The sequence below is a fragment of the Protomyctophum bolini genome (assembly GCF_963924005.1).
Source record: "Protomyctophum bolini genome assembly, chromosome: 19".
NCBI lineage: Eukaryota > Metazoa > Chordata > Actinopteri > Myctophiformes > Myctophidae > Protomyctophum > Protomyctophum bolini.
In genome coordinates this window covers 36,863,926-36,882,578 of record NC_137880.1, presented here as the reverse complement: position 1 = coordinate 36,882,578, position 18,653 = coordinate 36,863,926, and the positions used below count along the sequence as shown (strand labels likewise).

Below are 18,653 nucleotides of genomic sequence, written 5' to 3'. Positions count from 1 at the left end.
AGTGATCAGTACAAAAAAGCGATGTTGAACCTTGGGTTGGCCATGATATAAGTTCAAATATAGATCATCATCTGTATATCTATTTCTTCTGTCATTGAGGCACTCGAATGAGCGATTACTTTTCACACTTTGAGCAAATAAACAAGGAAGATTGAGACAGTTTTTCCAGAATCTGAAACATACCGTACAATGAGAGACGAGAGTGAACCACTCGACCAACATAAATATCTCTGCTGTCGAGATGAAACCTCATGAAACTCCAAAATGTAAATTTTTCAGAAAATGAAAAATATAACATTTTCAGGAAATTAAGAAAACCTTATATTTTTTTAAAACAACGCAATACAGCCTCATCAAAGTTGGTGTTGTAACTTATATTGTGTATTGTCAATTACTTCCATGAGAGGTGGTGGAGTTGGTTGCTTTATAGCAGACATTTTGAGTGATTCGATGGAGTTAAGAGGTTTTGTCCAGAGCACCTTTTAATACTTTGCATTGGTTCAATATTTTCAAAACAACACACAATAGCGCTCAATAGCAAAAAACCCTCAAAAATGGAGTTATGAGGTTTCCTCCCGACAGCAAACGAATGATAAAATGTCAATATTTGGACTCGTGGAAAATGTTCAACGTGGCTTTTTTAAAGCCTGACATTTTTACAAACGGGTCAGGGGTGAACTTTGGCCAAACATTCACTGTGACCGAAGGAGAAGAATTGGCTGCATTTACCATGTTTTGTTTTAATCCACACCAACTCTGGCAGTTATTGCAGAACAAGGGAGCTTTGTTTAGTGGCTGTATTTGCTCGTAGTCTGGGAGAGGCATGGGCGCACACACACACACACACACACACACACACACACACACACACACACACACACACGGCCAAAGTGTGTTCTTGGCTGGACATTGGCTTTGTTGCATCATTGGTTATGGAAAATGAACCACTATGACAATCTCATTTGGACCGGGCCCGTTCGTTGCAAAGCTGTGTTGGCCGTTTTTAAATGTCTTGTGATCAATGTTGGCATTGACCTATTGGCATAAATGCTTTATAGACCTAAGCTAACAGCATTTTGTGGAAGGGTTGGATTTGGAAATGTACTGACAGTTTTACTAGCAAGCATTTGTGGTTGACTGGTTGTAGTTATTCATTGTAATGTATTCATTCATACAATGACTGAACTATAATTCACTATGAAAATGAGCACTGGCTCCTCAATGGAAGCTGAAGTATTACTTAAACTGACTTCATCAACTGGACTGTGTCATTCAACAAGTGGTGGGGGGGGACTCCTGTTGGTCGAAGCTGAGCCAAATTCTTCCTAGAAAGTTCCAAATCATTGAGACCACCAGGCCAGATGACCAGTTATCAGTATATCTGTTTAGAAACGGGACCCCCGCTTGTGACGTCATGTGGCAGCCAAGTCTATGGACTTTTAAAGTAATGCAGAAGGGAGTTCCAATGGCGCCTCTAGCCTATGGCAGGCCAGTCTGGTGCGTCTCAGAGGCCTCTCTAGCCTATGGCAGGCCAGTCTGGTGCATCTCAGAGGCAGCCTCTAGCCTATAGCAGGCCAGTCTGGTGCATCTCAGAGGCCTCTAGCCTATAGCAGGCCAGTCTGGTGCATCTCAGAGGCCTCTAGCCTATAGCAGGCCAGTCTGGTGCGTCTCAGAGGCAGCCTCTAGCCTATAGCAGGCCAGTCTGGTGCATCTCAGAGGCCTCTAGCCTATAGCAGGCCAGTCTGGTGCGTCTCAGAGGCAGCCTCTAGCCTATAGCAGGCCAGTCTGGTGCATCTCAGAGGCCTCTCTAGCCTATGGCAGGCCAGTCTGGTGCGTCTCAGAGGCAGCCTCTAGCCTATAGCAGGCCAGTCTGGTGCGTCTCAGAGGCCTCTAGCCTATAGGAGGCCAGTCTGGTGCGTCTCAGAGGCAGCCTCTAGCCTATGGCAGGCCAGTCTGGTGCATCTCAGAGTCCTCTAGCCTATAGCAGGCCAGTCTGGTGCATCTCAGAGTCCTCTAGCCTATAGGAGGCCAGTCTGGTGCGTCTCAGAGGCAGCCTCTAGCCTATGGCAGGCCAGTCTGGTGCATCTCAGAGTCCTCTAGCCTATAGCAGGCCAGTCTGGTGCATCTCAGAGTCCTCTAGCCTATAGGAGGCCAGTCTGGTGCATCTCAGAGTCCTCTAGCCTATAGGAGGCCAGTCTGGTGCATCTCAGAGTCCTCTAGCCTATAGGAGGCCAGTCTGGTGCGTCTCAGAGGCAGGACGGGTTACAGGAGGTCAGGAACCTGACGGAGACGTAACTGAGACATGGTGAAACGTCGTCTCTTTATTACTTTGCACCCTGTTAATAAAAGAAGGGCTTAAACTGTCTGAGCTGCTCCAGCCTCCCTTTCTCCACTTTTAAATTAATGTTTGCTTTAAGCAGTGATGTCATGTGGGAGCAGGCATGACATCACTTACTCCCCCCCCCCCCCACCCCCCCCCTCTCTCACTTCACACGATTCTGAGATTTAGTCGAGTACATTTTGGATAATTATAAAATGACAGATTTAGCTGAAAGGATGATTGTAATCCTGTAAACTCATTACTAATGCATGGATGACTCACCTAGTGTATACACATGCCTTTTTCTGCATTACCACCAGTCTGTCCTGCTGTCATTTTCACCACTCCTGTAGTACTGTAACTCTTGTCATTCACCTTACATGACATATTGTCTTTGACTACCGGCTGTTATTACGAGCTACTACTATCTATCTTAACTGCATCTTACTGTATCACATGACTAACTGGTATGTTGTACCTCTGCACTTTGGTATCAACATCTAGCTTGCTTGGAGCAAACATTGTTCAAATACATCTTAATCACCTCTACACTCTTCCTACAGTACATTTCAGAGTCTGTGTTTCCCTAGAGTTAAAAAAACACACGATGGCTTTAGTTGACACTGAAACGTTCCTTCCTAAAATGTTGTCTATAACCCTGCTGCCCTAACGTTATTATTACCGTACTCTGTACAGTACATCTGTAAAGACTAAAAGACGTATTATCTTTTTATTGTGTAACCACCTGATGAAGCTCTAGTCTAGAGTGTAAAGGGGTCGTCCGAGTTGACTTCCCGTTTTACTTTACAGTTTTCTCACCACGCAAAAAACAAATCAAAGTAACTAAAGGATGAGACCCTGACGAAGACCTTTTTGGTCGAAACGCGTTGGTCCTGTTATTTATTTGCCTTGCTCATCTTTAAAATAAACTATTTAATTTTTCACCTTTCGCCTTGGATTCTTTTCTTTTCAAGTCTGCAATTCACATTTTTGACAAGCAGTACTACTTGGAGGAAGGATACCTTTTGTCTATATGGTTTTACCTGCATCACCAAAGAGCACCTATCTAAGAGCCACTACTAACAGATCCCTGCAGCGCTTCCATTCCTCTATTTCTAACTAAAGGATGACTTATTATGTGGTGATCGTGTTGTCTTGTCTCTTGTTGTTATTTAACAGTGCGTCTCTTATTATTATTTAACAGTGCGTCAGGACCCGCTGCTCGGAGCCAGTGAGACGTTCAACAGCTTCTTGAGAAAAGCCCAGCAGGTGGGTGGTGGTGGTGGTGCTTGGTTCCCTACCAGGATCTTTATTTTATTTTAACCCATTCTGGGCGGGAAGCCCTCTTGGTGTTCATAGCACTATGTTATACTTTAGCTATTGGAAAAAATAGCAGATCTACAAGCTCATAGCGCGGCACCGAGTGCCGCGCTACGAGCTTGTAGGTCTGCTATTTTTTTGAAAAATCGTGAAAATGTGGGGGCAAATATATTCTTTCAGAGCGAACATTTTTAACTTTGCTTCTGGGGGAACATAATGAGATGGGGGTTGGAAGTCAATTACATACGTTTTTTTGGGGGGGTCCTTGACATGAAAATGTTTGAGAACGACTGACATACAGTATATAAACATGGGGTTTTTGATTAAACTGTCATGTTTTTTAGAAGACATTTGTAGAATCGGGTTCTCGGGTCTAAATGGGTTAATGTTGTTGTTCAGTCAACATGGGGGGGGCAGCAGCCAGCCTCGCCAGCCGGGCCTTTGAGGAGGCAGAGCAGAACGTGGACGCCTTGAGCCCAAAAGGCTCATGGTGGCGTACTGTAATTGCTACCAGCCTGGTATAATTACTTTTTTAGTGACACTGTTACGTTGTGGAGTGAGGAGGCTGTATTCTTTATGGCTGTCACAGTTTGCAGCACAGCAGCACACAGCCACACATTCCCATCCGATGGGGTCGAAATGACTTTTTCATATTGGAGGAGCAGATTGTTATGATGATGTCTATGACCGCCTCATGTGCGATGAGTCAGTCCATCGGCAAATCACGAGCAAGTATGAGTTATACAGTGTCGGTTTGCACGTACACGTGTGAAATCACTGTCCGATATGAGAGGAGGCAGCGTTGCCACCCTTGGGTCAAATTTAACAACGTAGTTAAGTTACGCCCTGTGTGGGAGAGTTGGATCTCTTTTAATGACCTCCATATTACATTAACCCATTCTGGACGGGAACCCCTTTTGGTGTTTTAAGCTTTATGTCATACTTTAGCTATTGAAAAATAGCAGACCTACAAGCTCATAGCGCGGCACCGAGTGCCACGCTACGAGCTTGTAGGTCTGCTATTTTAGAAAAATCGTGAAAATGTGGCGCAAATCTTTATATATTGTTTCAGAGCGAACGTTTTTAACTCGTATATTTGCTTCTGGGGGGGGGGTCGCTGGAACAACATATTTCCAGATGAGGATCGGTGGCCAAATACAGATAATTCTGGGGGTTCCTTGACATGAAATATTGAGCACCACTGATATCGAAACATGAGGTATTTCAGAAAACTCATTTTTTTAATTTTGACGTCAGGCCTAAATGGATTATAATATTGAAAATGGGAGACGCGTTATGATTCCTCCTTGTGAATTCATCAACAGGCTTTTTATATGAAGCGCCGACTGACAGAGTGCCAAAGCTTGTAGTCTGTAATAACACTGGAGACAGATGAGATCATACCAACACAATTACTGGTTGTTGCTGCTCGCCTACTGAGGCTTTCTGCACTGGCTGGTTTAAGGTTTGCATGCTTAGTTACAACACGACACATGTCCCAATTTAGGGTCTGATCACAGTTTTAGAGTCTTGCGCTACCAATTACTGAGTGGCGCTCTTATCATCGTACATCATCATTCATAACGTAAAATAGACACTATGTCTATTTGCTCTCAGACACTGATGTAGAAATCTCAACGGGAGAACAGGAACGTCTAGCAAACGCAACCAATAAAGACCAATAAACAAAAACTAAGCAACAAAATGTTCTAGTAAACCAAAATGCAAGAGAACATTTTCTGGTCATTCCAAGATCGACCAGGGTCCGAAATAAGCAAGGCTTTTTTTTCCTCCAGCCTTAGATTTTGTTGGGGGCGCGACGTAGTGCAGCCAAGCATTTGATCTGAGGTTGAGAGAGTTCAAATTTAGAACAAATGTAAAGTGGGTTATTACCAAGAATGGCTTTATAAGTGAGAATATACCAATGTAGTACCAAGTAACCCACTAGGGCGTACAGCAGGGGTATTCAATTAGATTAGGCCGGGGGCCACAACTGTAGAATGATTGTGTGTGGGGGGCCGCACATTGTGCGCGCGAAGCGCGGAAATTTGTGGGTTCTCAAAATGCTTTTTGTGCTCAAACACGAAGATTTATGTATATTTCCGCACAGTAATGAGCAGGGTAATATGTCTATACAGGTATATGCCACCTTAGAATAGATGTAGGCCTAGATCTATTTGACAGTGCATAAACAGCATTGCTTTGACATTAACGACCATCAGCTGGACGGACACACACACACACACACACACACACACACACACACACACACACACACACACAAACATTACATAGAGCAGTGATTCCAAAGTGGGGTTCGGGGACCCCCAGGGTCCTTGAGGCAGTTCCAGGGGGTCCCCAGGGAAATGGTTTGGAATCAAATGGACCCTTATGGGTCTGTAACTCTGAGAGTGTACAAATGGAACCAAATGGACCCTAACAGGGTTTATTATTGTGAGAATGATGGCTTCCATTTTCGCAACTTTTCAGGACTAGAAAGCCTGCAGTTTCTATTAGCTTGGATTCTCCATTGATGTCACTGTGGGTTTCTGAACTGCCCACAGCCCTCCTATGTGACACAGACCGAGTAGAAAAAAACGTGTCATTTTATCATGATTATTAGTGAGGACCTATTATGAAGATAGGTTGAAAAGTGATCCTTTAATGATTACTGTCATTATGGTAATCTCACAATTAATATCCCACACACCATACCTGTAACTCTTATTAGCCCTATTATTATTCTCAAAAAAAAAAAAAAAAAAAAAAAACGTTTTTTTTTTTTTTTTTTTTTTTTTTTTCAAAATTCTTCCAGGGGCCACAAGGAGGCGCTCCGCGGGCCACATGTGGCCCGCGGGCCGCCAATTGAATATCCCTGGCGTACAGAGTACAGTGATGAGTCCTACAGGGGGAGTTGCTTATGAACCTCAATGCAGCATGAAACAAGGGCTGGAGTTTGAACCTCAATGCAGCATGAAACAAGGGCTGGAGTTTGAACCTCAATGCAGCATGAAACAAGGGCTGGAGTTTGAACCTCAATGCAGCATGAAACAAGGGCTGGAGTTTGAACCTCAATGCAGCATGAAACAAGGGCTGGAGTTTGAACCTCAATGCAGCATGAAACAAGGGCTGGAGTTTGCTCAGAGTTGAGGAACTAGCAAAGCGGTAATAATAAATAAATCTAATATATATAATATAAATAAATAAATCGCCATAATGGAGCTGCGACAGGAAGAGGCCTGTATTGTAACCAGCTTTTTGCGAGAAGCATTAGAAAAGCAGCACGTCATTCTGTAGATGAAACTCAGCGTGAACTTAAGCTTTTTTTTGCCAAGGCGTCAATGTGGTGTTTGAAGTTTAACTTGTTGTCCAACCAAATCCCAAGATATTTATACAACTTACTCAACCCATACGATGGATACTCCATCCAGAGTGGTGATATTTGAGGGGACATTGACTAGGCTATTTGGATATAGGAGGGACTCAAAAAGAAGAAGAGGAGAAAAAAATCATGTGCATTGTAGTCTAGGTTAGAAACCTGTTTCCTCATAGCTTTGTTCGATTGGCAGTACCATACAGTATTTTGAAACATCCCATGTTGTTAATCTAGATATGAATATTTACGTGCCAAAATAAAACCCACAGATTCGACACAACCCTTTTGCTGTTTGTGTATTCGACTCGTTAAGCTGTGCACTCCGTTGCCAAGTCGCCAACGTCTGCCATCACAAAGATCAGCACGTAGGCAGTGAGGCACGTTGTCATATCCATTCTGCGCCTCTCCTTCTGTCTTTGCTCCCACATGGGATTCTCCTTTTCCCCCTAGTCTAAACCCCCTCCCTCCCTCCATACCTCCCTCCCCTCCCCTCCCTCCCTCCATACCTCCCTCCCCTCCCCTCCCTCCCTCCCTCCATACCTCCCTCCCCTCCCCTCCCCTCCCTCCCATTCTCTCAGTCTCACGCTGAGGGAACAGCAGGTGTAGAATAGGAGATGAGTTCTCATCTCATCTGCACCCTAGTGATAAACATGCACTTTGAGACCCCTTGTTGACAGAGGGAGGGAGGATAAGGGATGACTTTGAGATTGTGTCTGGGGAAAGACAAATGGTCTTCTTTGTCCCAGTCTGTTCAATATTGATATATCATTATTTTTTAAATTATCATCCAAATAGCTATTGTTTGTTATTATAATGCTCATCATAAAATGAAAGACAACATGCCATTGTTTTGCATATTCGTTCAGAAGGATGGTTTATAGCAAATTAAATGGGTGACCTTGATCTGATTCTGCATCTTGACTTGAATGACTTAAATTAAATACTTAGGGGTATTTGCTACACTTTTCCATAACCCTAAACCACCATGAGAAATGTTACCGTAAAATTTTGCCCTGAGATCAGATTCTAAAAATGTCTTCTACATCCTGACAGTTTTCTGAAAAAGCTATGTTTCTATGTCAGTCGTTCTTTGATTTTTCAAAAATAGCTAAAGCATAACATAATGCTAACACCAAAAGGGGTTCCTGCCCAGAATGGGTTCATGTAAATATTTTGTGTCAATAATGACCACTTGAAATGGTTACATAACGTACATTTATGGTGCAGTGTAGTTTTAGCCCTGCCAGCCATCTCTGTCCAATTTATCTAGAAAACAACTGGGTCGATAGAGATGGAATTTGCTGTGCATCTTCGTGCTGCATGAGGGATGAAACCACATGGACTTTTTTTATTTTTTACCCCTTAGGGCAAACATGTCTACATTCACAGTTCACACACAATCGATCTGATAATGGAATTGGCTGATTGCCGTGAACTTGCATTCATTCTGTCCGGAGGATGAAACCTGACCTTGTGTTGGTCCTTTTCCGGGAAACGGGAACCCCTTTTGGTGTTTTAAGCACCAGCCCTTACCCCTTGTGAGATATTGCCCCCCCCCCCCTTCCTTGTGGCCGTGGGGGGTACTGCACCCTGGGTGCGTATGATGATATAGTATGATATGATTATGTCATACTTTAGCTGTTTAAGGTTTCTACAGGTTAAACAATATCTGATATTTTTAGAGTATATACCAGTAAGACGCGCAAACGCGGGAAGCGAACGCCCCAAACACATGAACACGCTACTCCGTTGACTATCGTTGTACACGTTCACGACGGACAGACGACGCTCGTGCGCGTTCAGCGGCAGCACGTTCATGTGTTTGGGGCCACTGACTCACCATTGCAATCCGTCCCAGAATGCACTCTGTTTCTACCAGGAAGGAGGAGTGAAATCGCCTCATGCGCTTTTGAGCAACTTAATGCAAGTGGATGGAAGGAGAACTCGGGTGTCTTCTCTATTCATATATAACTCTAAGGTAGAAACAGATGCACCTGTTTGAGGTACTTTGTATTATGTATGTATTATGATCATGTATGTATGTATTATGATCATCAATAGAGAAGAGAGGCAGATATCTCCCCTTGTGTGTATTGTATGTATATTGTTTTTATTTTGTTTGGTTTTTGATGTATGTATTGTCTTGTGGCACAAATCTTTGAATACAGTATATATTATTTCACAGCAAACGTTTTTAACTCAAATCTTTGCTTCTGTGGGGGTCCCTGAAACAACATATTTTCAGATGGGGGGGGGGGGGGGGTCCGCAGCCAAATACAGATAATTCTGGGGGTCCTTGACGTGGAAAAGGTTGAGCACCCACTGGCATAGAAATGTTTCAGAATCGGCCTCCGGTCTAAATGGATCAACACAAACCAACAATAATTCATAATCTAATAAGAAGATTGCAATCTAATAAGCAGATTGCAGGGTTTGGGTGATTATTCCACAGTCTTCCCTTTATGATACGATATTTTGTCCTTTTTATTGTCACTTTAAAGCTTCTGCTGTTGGAGGACGTCTTCAGTCAATTAAGTCACATCTCACAGGCCATGATATATTGTCATATATATAACAGCTAAGGGGCATTGTTTCGTAGCCTGGTAAACCACACCGATCGTGGAAATCACATTTCATTTAGACATTTTTAACTTAAGTTGTAAATTAATCCACAAAACCAGCGTCATTTGTATTGTTGACCTATTTCTAAAATATCAGCGCAACTTTCGTTCAACTTTCAGTCTTTGACCCCTTTATCACTCACATGGAACTATTTTTTGGTGGCGTAGTGATATGGACTCGGGGCAATCAATTAATACAGTTGCAACCACTATATTAATTTACAGTTTGTTGCACGTGATTAGTGAGCTACTGTAGTGTGACTTCACTTGTGTCTTGTTTTTACATGGAGTGCATTTACAACAAGAAGAAGTTCTTTCAAAGGAACTCGACTCTGCCCCCGAGCAGCTTCTGATTGAACTGCATATCCGACTGTTGTTTGAATCAGAAGGACCACCGTGCACCGTCAGGTTGACCTGAAGTTGATCGTTCGTTCATGCCTTGCCTTTGATGTTCCACCACAGGAGACCCAGCAGATTCCCACAGAAGAGGTCGCCCTGGAGATCTCCCTCTCCAACGGTCAGAAGGTCACGGTGAACATCCTGTCTTCAGACCAGACGGAGGATGTTCTTGAGGTGCGTTCAACTTCTGGCTGACTCACATTTAAAGCCCTCAGCCTCAGTTTATTTTCTTTTTTTTTTAGGTGGTGCGCAAAGTCCTTCTTCAATTTTAAGGTTTTTTTTATTCAACATAGAGGGGTTTAGACAGGGGGAAAAAAATGTAGTACATTATATTATGCTACTCTTTTCTGTTTTTGTACATACAATTACATACAGACGGGAAACAGGACAGTTTTGCTATAGTCTATGAACAGAGGTCGATCAATGGGTTGGATTAATGGTTTGGACAGTTATACAAACAAAATAAAGCAATCCCCCTCCACTCCACCCTCCCACTTGGCACTTTGACGCCTTCTCCTTTCACCGTACGGGTATTTAAAAGAATAGCCACTACTATATGGTAATAAGGATATTATTATTATTACTATAAATTATATTATTACTATGGTAATAAGGATTTAATGTGCAAAAGGAAAGGGAAGAAAGACAGACATGAGAAAAGAGTAGACAAGAGTGAATGATGACGTAAGAACAGCATGTTGGAGGAATGAGGGGGTTAAGGAAGGTTAAGGAGAAGTTGTTTCCTGCAGTTGTAAAGGTTTGTTCAGTATGTTTATGTTATCTAAGCGTGTAAAGGTTTGTGCAGTATGTTATCTAAGCGTGTAAACTTGGTTTATCTCAAGTAAAAGAAAATGTCCTACTCGAGGGCTGCAACTGGAAATTTGTCACTGAGAGTTGTCATTTTAACCTAATGGAGTTAATATCGCCGGGACAACAATGCTCCACACGTCCACAACTCTTCTCCCTTCTGCCTCCAAAACTATGGAATGCACTTCCCATTGCAGTCAGAACTACAGATTCACTCCCACGTCTCCCATTGCAGTCAGAACTACAGAATCACTCCCACGTCTCCCAGTCTTCCGCCGCAGTCTGAAAACGCACCTCTTCAGACTCCATCTTAGGGCCATCTTACTCCTATTTTAGAGCCGAATAAAAGTCGGTTCGGCTCTGTAGAGCCTACAATGTGACGTCATTTGAGGCTCTTCAGTGCTACTGAAAATTTCTGACGAGCCGGAATCATTTCGGCACTACAGCGGTAAAATAGGAGTATGAATCGGCCCTTAGCCCATAGCACTTTCCGTCGTACTTGCCCTATCCACACTTTTTCTGGGCTGTGTGTGCTCCAGTTCCTGTCGATTTGATCCAATGAAAGCCAATGAAACTGGTCAGATGACCAATGATACCAATGATATCCAATGAAATCAACAGGAACTGGAGCACACACAGCCCAGGAAAAGGGTGGATAGCCTCGACCTCCTACAGACGTATGAAAAGGCTCAACTTATGTAACTTTTAGACAGCATTTTATGTAGACTTAGATGGCAGTTTATGTAGACTTATAGCATTTTATGTAAACACAGCACGTAAACATAGCATGTAAACATAGCATGTAAACATAGCACTATATAGTGTATATATTCATAGTTCCATTTTACATGTTACGTTCTTAGATTACGTATGATTACTATGATAACTACTTTGTATGTATGTATATGATGTATTGCCATGCTTTCTTTGTTCTTGCTTAATGTAAATCGCTCTGGATGAACCCATTCTGAACGGGAACCCCTTTTGGTGTTTTAACTAAGCATTATGTTATACTTTAGCTGTTGAAAAATAGCAGATCTACAAGCTCATAGCGCGCCACCGAGTGGCACGCTACGAGCTTGTAGGTCTGATATTTTTGAAAAATCGTGAAAATGCGGCACAAATCTTTGAATATATATTCTTTCAGAGCAAACATTTTTACGTCAGGCCTAAATAGCGTCTGCTAAATGCCTAAATTGTAAATTGAGTATTCAGCTGTAGGCAAAAATGCGCTATATTGACCATCAGATCCTCAGATGGACTTCAGAACGATGCATGAAGGACGATAATGCAACCATTTAACTCTCAGCTCTTTGTCTTTATCTACAGGCTGTTGCATCGAAGCTTGACCTCCCCGATGACCTGGTGGGTTACTTCAGTCTGTTCCTAGTCCGGGAAGGCATGGACGGTGGTTTAACGTGTAAGTAGTGCTCACTTCGGCGTGTTTCCTCCTCCGCGTCATCAGTGCCCATATACCCGAGGCAGGGTTGGCGAAAGGGCCTTTCTGTGTGGAGTTTGCATGTTCTCCACGTGTCCCCTATAGGGTAGATACCCTCACAAAAAACATGCAGTAAAACTGCCTCCCCCTGGCCAGCCGGGGCGCCTGATGGAGGGTAAAGGAACTGGTTGGAATAACGTGTTCCTTCCACGTGCTACGACGTCCAACCAGGGAAACTCCCCCCTGTCAGGTGTAAAGGAGCAACTTGGACACTCAGGCATGAAGGAAGCATGAGTTCAAGTACGTTGCTCTCCCCTTGTCCCCCATATATGGGGACTAGGTTGGTCTCCCCTTGTCCCCCATATATGGGGGACTAGGTTGGTGGAGGGTGTGTAGAGCCCAGGATCACATTAGATGATTGACACAGGGGTGAAAATGGGTTACAAAATCGTGGGATAAAAAAAATATATATATATAAAAAAAGAAGTGCTCACTTTTTCAATTTTTCAAATCAAGAGATTTAAGCCAAAAGAAAAGAAAAGACGTTATACTGTGGATTGTTAAATAACTAAAGTTCATACATGGCTATAGTTTATTTTCTCTCAACGTCTTGTCAGCTTTGGGCTGGTGTGGGTACAGTAGATCACAAAGGTACTGTAAACCCATTTCATGGTATTTAATTCCTTTTGCTGGAATGTTCTAAGAATAGGAAAACAACGGCTACCTTTGGGTCAGAAACCAACGGAACTTGGCCTTGTCTCACTTTTTTTTTGGAGATCTGGTTTATATATATATATATATATATATCACATAGTGTAGAATATTTTGACTTGTTAACACAAATACTACATGAAGCATTCACTGTTGAAAGGCTTTCGGTATATTTCCTTCCTAGGCCTTCGGTTTCTTTCACAAGCCCTGTGGGGTCTCTCCTTCATTCACCCGAGGTTTACTTTTCTTTCACAAGTCCTGTGGGGTCTCTCCTTCACCCAAGGTTTACTTTTCCACTTCCTCATGCCAGACGCCTCTCCAAGTCACTCTCTGCCAGATTCACTCATTCTGGAGCTGGAATGGATGCCAGTTGAGCACAATACAATCTCTAAACTGTATAGGACTCTATGGACTTTGTAGGCATTTTGTCTGTGTCTCTCTCTCTCTCTCTCTCTCTCTCTCTCTCTCTCTCTCTCTCTCCTTTCTTTTTTGGCATAGTGTAGTATAACCCATTTTGGGCGGGAACCCCTTTCGGTGTTAGCATCACGTTATGCTTTAGCTATTGAAAAATAGCAGATCTACAAGCTCATAGCGCGCCACCGAGTGGCGCGCTACGAGCTTGTAGGTCTGCTATTTTTGAAAAATCAAAGAACGACTGACATAGAAACATAGCTTTTTCAGAAAACTGTCATTTTCAAACAGACATTTTTAGAATCTGATCTCGGGTCAGAATGGGATAAACTAAATGTGATCGAGTAGGGCCACATGTTTCCTGGGTTTAAACTCCATCCCCAGCAGGCCTCAATCAATTTAAAACGGGTCGTTGGGACTATTGACAGTATTATGGCATATCCAGAGGAATTGATTTAATGTCCAACAGGAGAGGAGATGGAGAGTAGAGATTATTACGCCATTCTCAAAGTGACGCAGCTTTGTACAATATGCTAAAAATGTGTAAAAAATGGAACTAGCATATTGATATGGGTGTTTGAACATGGTCTGCGTATTGCATATCTCTGCTGTCGGGAGGACACCTCATAACTCCAAAATGTTCATTTCTCAGGAAAAAGAGAACCTTATTTTTTAAAACAAAGCGATACTGCCTCATCAAAGTTGGTGTTGTAACTTTATATATTGTCAATTACTTCCATGAGAAGGGATGAGGTGGTGGAGTTAGTTGCTTTATAGCGGACATTTTGAGGGTCCAATGGAGAAACAACACACAGACGTAAAGGCTGTTCAATAGCACTGATTAATGCCAAAAAAAGTTCTGAAAAACATTAACTTTGTAGCTGTTCTTTGAAATGTTTTTTATTGCGGCTTTCGCCTTTATTTTATATAAAAAATTATAGAGGGACAGGCTGTTCTTTTTATCCTAGTGATTAGGGGAGAGAGAGAGAGAAAGAGAACCTTACTTTACAAAATGAATTTCTCTAGTTTTTTTGTCATTCTCTCTCTATTCTCTCTCTATCTCTACAATATCTTTCTCATATTTAGCAACAAGCATCATTTACTGTACAGCTTGTCCTTTCACTGTCCTTGTGAAATGGATTCTGACTTAATAGCTGTGGTCTATTGATACATTAACCACTCAGGCAGATGATGATGATGATGATGATGATGATCTTTTTTTCTCATTTATGCGCATGTCTGTCTCTCTCTCTCTCTCTCTCTCTCTCACACACACACACACGCATGCACGCACGCACACACACACACACACACACACACGCACACATGCACATCTCCCTGCTGGGATCAGTCCAGATGGACCCATCCCTCAGTGTTTGTTGTCGTCAGCAGCGTAATCTAAAATGTCCTTGAGATCAGCCTCTCTCTCTTAGTCTGCCTCTCATTCTCCTTCTCTCTCTCTCTCTCCATCAGTTGTACGGAAGCTGCAGGAGTTCGAGCTGCCGTACGTATCCATCACCAGCTTGCGAAGCTCGGAGTTCCACATACTGCTACGTAAAAGGTACCCAACAACACCCACTCACACTCACAGACACTACTTTAACTTTTAATTTTATTAATCCATTCTGTAAGGGGACCCCCTTTTGGTGTTTTAAGGGTTATGTTCTACTTTAGCTATTGAAAAAATCGTGAATATAATATATTCTTTCAGAGCGAACATTTTTAACTCAAATCTTTGCTTCTGGGGAGGTCCCTCCTGGAACAACATAATTTGAGATGGGGGTCGGCGGTCAAATACATAAAATTCGGCGGCTCCTTGACATGAAATAGTTTGAGAACCACTGACGCATAGAAACGGGAGGTTTTTCAGAAAACGGTCAGAATCATAAAACACGGGACGTGATGTTAAGACTGTCCATTGTGCCAATAGATGGTGTGGGCTCACATGAGATTGCCTTGATGTTAAGAGTGGCATTAGGAGGTATATCTTGGCAGTGTTAATACATTCATTATCTAATCACATTGGACCTACTTATCTTACATATATATAGACCTTTTTTGCCGTAAATGGCTTATTTTTAGATGTTGTTTGTTCAGAATGCAGCACATTTTCTCCAAAGTGAGTCAATGATGGCTGATAGCATTACACAGTTTTGTGTAATGCTATCAATTATTAATTTAGTTTTTCAGCAAGAATATAGGTATAGGCAAAAGATTCACATTTGTAAATAAAACCCATGAAATTGGTCTTAATCCATTCTGGGCAGGAGGAACCCCTTTTGGTGTTTTCCCAGATCTACAACAAGCCCTACGAGCTTGTAGATCTGCTATTATTTTTTTTAAATCATGAAAATGTGGCGCAAATATTTGACTATATATTCTTTCAGATGGGGGTTGGTGGCCAATTACATATAATGTTTGGGTTCCTTTATGAAACTTTGAGCGCCAGTGAGTGATATACAGTAGAAACATAGGTTTTTCCAGCAAACTGTCATTTCGAAATGTCGAAGTCAGGCTAACTAATTGGGTTAAGTAAGACATCAGAGCAGACTGTATGTGTATTATGAACATGTGACTCTGACTGGACCGGCGTCTTCTGCAAAGTCCCCGGCATGCGGCGTTTAATTTGAAACATGGGCCGGAGTGAGTATTTCCCTTCAAAGTATACTGCAGTTGTTCTGACCAGACAGTTGGTGGGTTTAACTGTCGCCCCAGCAAAGCCAAAGGGGCTCTTAACCCATTCTGAACGGGAACCCATTTTGGTTTTAGCATCATGTTATGCTTTAGCTTTAAAAAAATAGCAGATCTACAAGCTCATAGCGCGCCACTTGGTGGCGCGCTACGAGCTTGTAGGTCTGCTATTTTTGAAAAATCGAAGAGCGACTGACATTTTTAGAATCTGATCTCAGGTCAGAATGGGTTAATCAGACCAGTGTGTGTCCAGTGGAAACCTCGTATGAATCTGATCTCAGGTCAGAATGGGTTAACCTGAAATTGCTCCAGCATGTCTCCAGCTGCTCCGTGTATAAGTGGGACCATATGGACCGTATAGAAGTATATCCGCAAAGTATTTAACCTGCAGAGAACAGGACATCAGCACGCAGCCAGAAAAATGACACGGGCCCCAACATGCTTAGTCCATTCTGAACGGGAACCCCCTTTTGGTGTTTCAAGCATTGTGTTATGCTTTAGCTATTGAAAAATAGCAGATCTACAAGCTCATAGCGCGGCACCAAGCTTGTAGGTCTGCTATTTTTGAAAAATCGTGAAAATGTGGCACAAATATCTTTGAATATAATTATATTCTTTCAGAGCGAACGCTTTTAACTCAAACCTTTGCCTTCTGGGGGGGGGGGGGGGGGGGTCCCTGGAACAACATATTTTCAGATGGGGGGTCGGCGGCCAATTACATACATTTTTGGGGGTCCTCCTTGACATGAAAACGTTTGAGAACGACTGATATAGAAACATGGGGTTTTTTCAGAAAACTGTCTTGATTTAGAAGACGTTTTGTAGAATCGACGTCGGGTCAAAATGGGTTAGTCAAAAAGAACTTTATTCAGTGAAGACAAATAATAGGAAAAGGGTTAGATCCACTCGGTCAACCAAATGTCTGGCCTTTAGTTTTGACCTGATTGATGCCACATCTGTGTGTCACTATAGCACGCCTCTGGAGTTAATGAATGCTCTTCTGTACGTGACATCTGCCCTCCTCCTCCTTTATCTCCGTCCTTCGTTTCGTCACCCATTTCGACCCCCTGCCGACTGAGAGGTACAACAGGATGTTGACTTTTCTGCCTGTCCGCCTGAAGGAACGGCTGTTTGCCCCTGACCTAGTTTCACTGTGTGGACTAGTGCAGAGCACCGAGGGTATTGTAACGGCTGGGGGGAGACCCCCTAGTTAAAGTTAAACACGTTTAATGGATACAAATATTATATTTTAACCCATTCTTTCTGACCTGAGATCAGATTCTAAAAATGTCTTCTACATCTACGACAGTTTTCTGAAAAAGCTATGTTTCTATGTCAGTCGTTCTTCGATTTTTCAAAGATAGCAGATCTACAAGCTCATCGCGCGCCACTCGGTGGCGCGCTATGAGCTTGTAGATCTGCTATTTTTCAATAGCTAAAGTATAACATGATGCTTGAAACACCAAAAGGGGTTCCCGGCCAGACGGTGCACCGGACTGGACACTCAAAGTGCCACCATCTTTATTGTAGTTTGGACATGAAGCGCCACCATCTTTATTGTAGTTCAGACATGAAGTGCCACCATCTTTATTGTAGTTCAGACATGAAGCGCCACCATCTTTATTGTAGTTCGGACATGAAGTGCCACCATCTTTATTGTAGTTTGGACATGAAGCGCCACCATCTTTGTTGTAGTTTGGACATGAAGCGCCACAATCTTTGTTGTAGTTTGGACATGAAGCGCCACCATCTTTGTTGTAGTTTGGACATGAAGCGCCACCATCTTTGTTGTAGTTTGGACATGAAGCGCCACCATCTTTATTGTAGTTTGGACATGAAGCGCCACCATCTTTATTGTAGTTTGGACATGAAGCGCCACCATCTTTGTTGTAGTTTGGACATGAAGCGCCACCATCTTTGTTGTAGTTTGGACATGAAGCGCCACCATCTTTATTGTAGTTTGGACATGAAGCGCCACCATCTTTATTGTAGTTTGGACATGAAGCGCCACCATCTTTATTGTAGTTTGGACATGAAGCGCCACCATCTTTATTGTAGTTTGGACATGAAGCGCCACCATCTTTATTGTAGTTTGGACATGAAGCACCACCATCTTTATTGTAGTTTGGACATGAAGCGCCACCATCTTTATTGTAGTTTGGACATGAAGCGCCACCATCTTTATTGTAGTTTGGACATGAAGCGCCACCATCTTTATTGTAGTTTGGACATGAAGTGCCACCATCTTTATTGTAGTTTGGACATGAAGCGCCACCATCTTTATTGTAGTTTGGACATGAAGTGCCACCATCTTTATTGTAGTTTGGACATGAAGCGCCACCATCTTTATTGTAGTTTGGACATGAAGCGCCACCATCTTTATTGTAGTTTGGACATTGCCTCTCTGGGGAAACACATGAAACACACAGATTGTAGCTAGCTTTATTATTGAGATAAAGGTCAACGACGTTAGATCTGTGGAAAAAAATGTTAACCATTATTATCACCAAATATTGCGAGCGTGCTTAAAATCTTACGATATTAATAACTAATGTATAG

At 42.6% G+C, this 18,653-nt stretch overlaps 1 protein-coding gene across 1 annotated transcript in view; it reads left to right on the top strand.

The window, feature by feature from the left end:
- The window catches only part of snx17 (sorting nexin 17), a 52,779-nt gene that overhangs the window by 14,065 nt on the left and 20,061 nt on the right, over nucleotides 1–18,653 (top strand). The window contains exons 4-7 of the mRNA XM_080790526.1: nucleotides 3,525–3,589; nucleotides 10,100–10,210; nucleotides 12,173–12,263; nucleotides 14,877–14,964. Coding sequence (XP_080646652.1) covers nucleotides 3,525–3,589; nucleotides 10,100–10,210; nucleotides 12,173–12,263; nucleotides 14,877–14,964 — 355 coding nt within the window. The remainder of the gene's footprint in view (nucleotides 1–3,524; nucleotides 3,590–10,099; nucleotides 10,211–12,172; nucleotides 12,264–14,876; nucleotides 14,965–18,653) is intronic.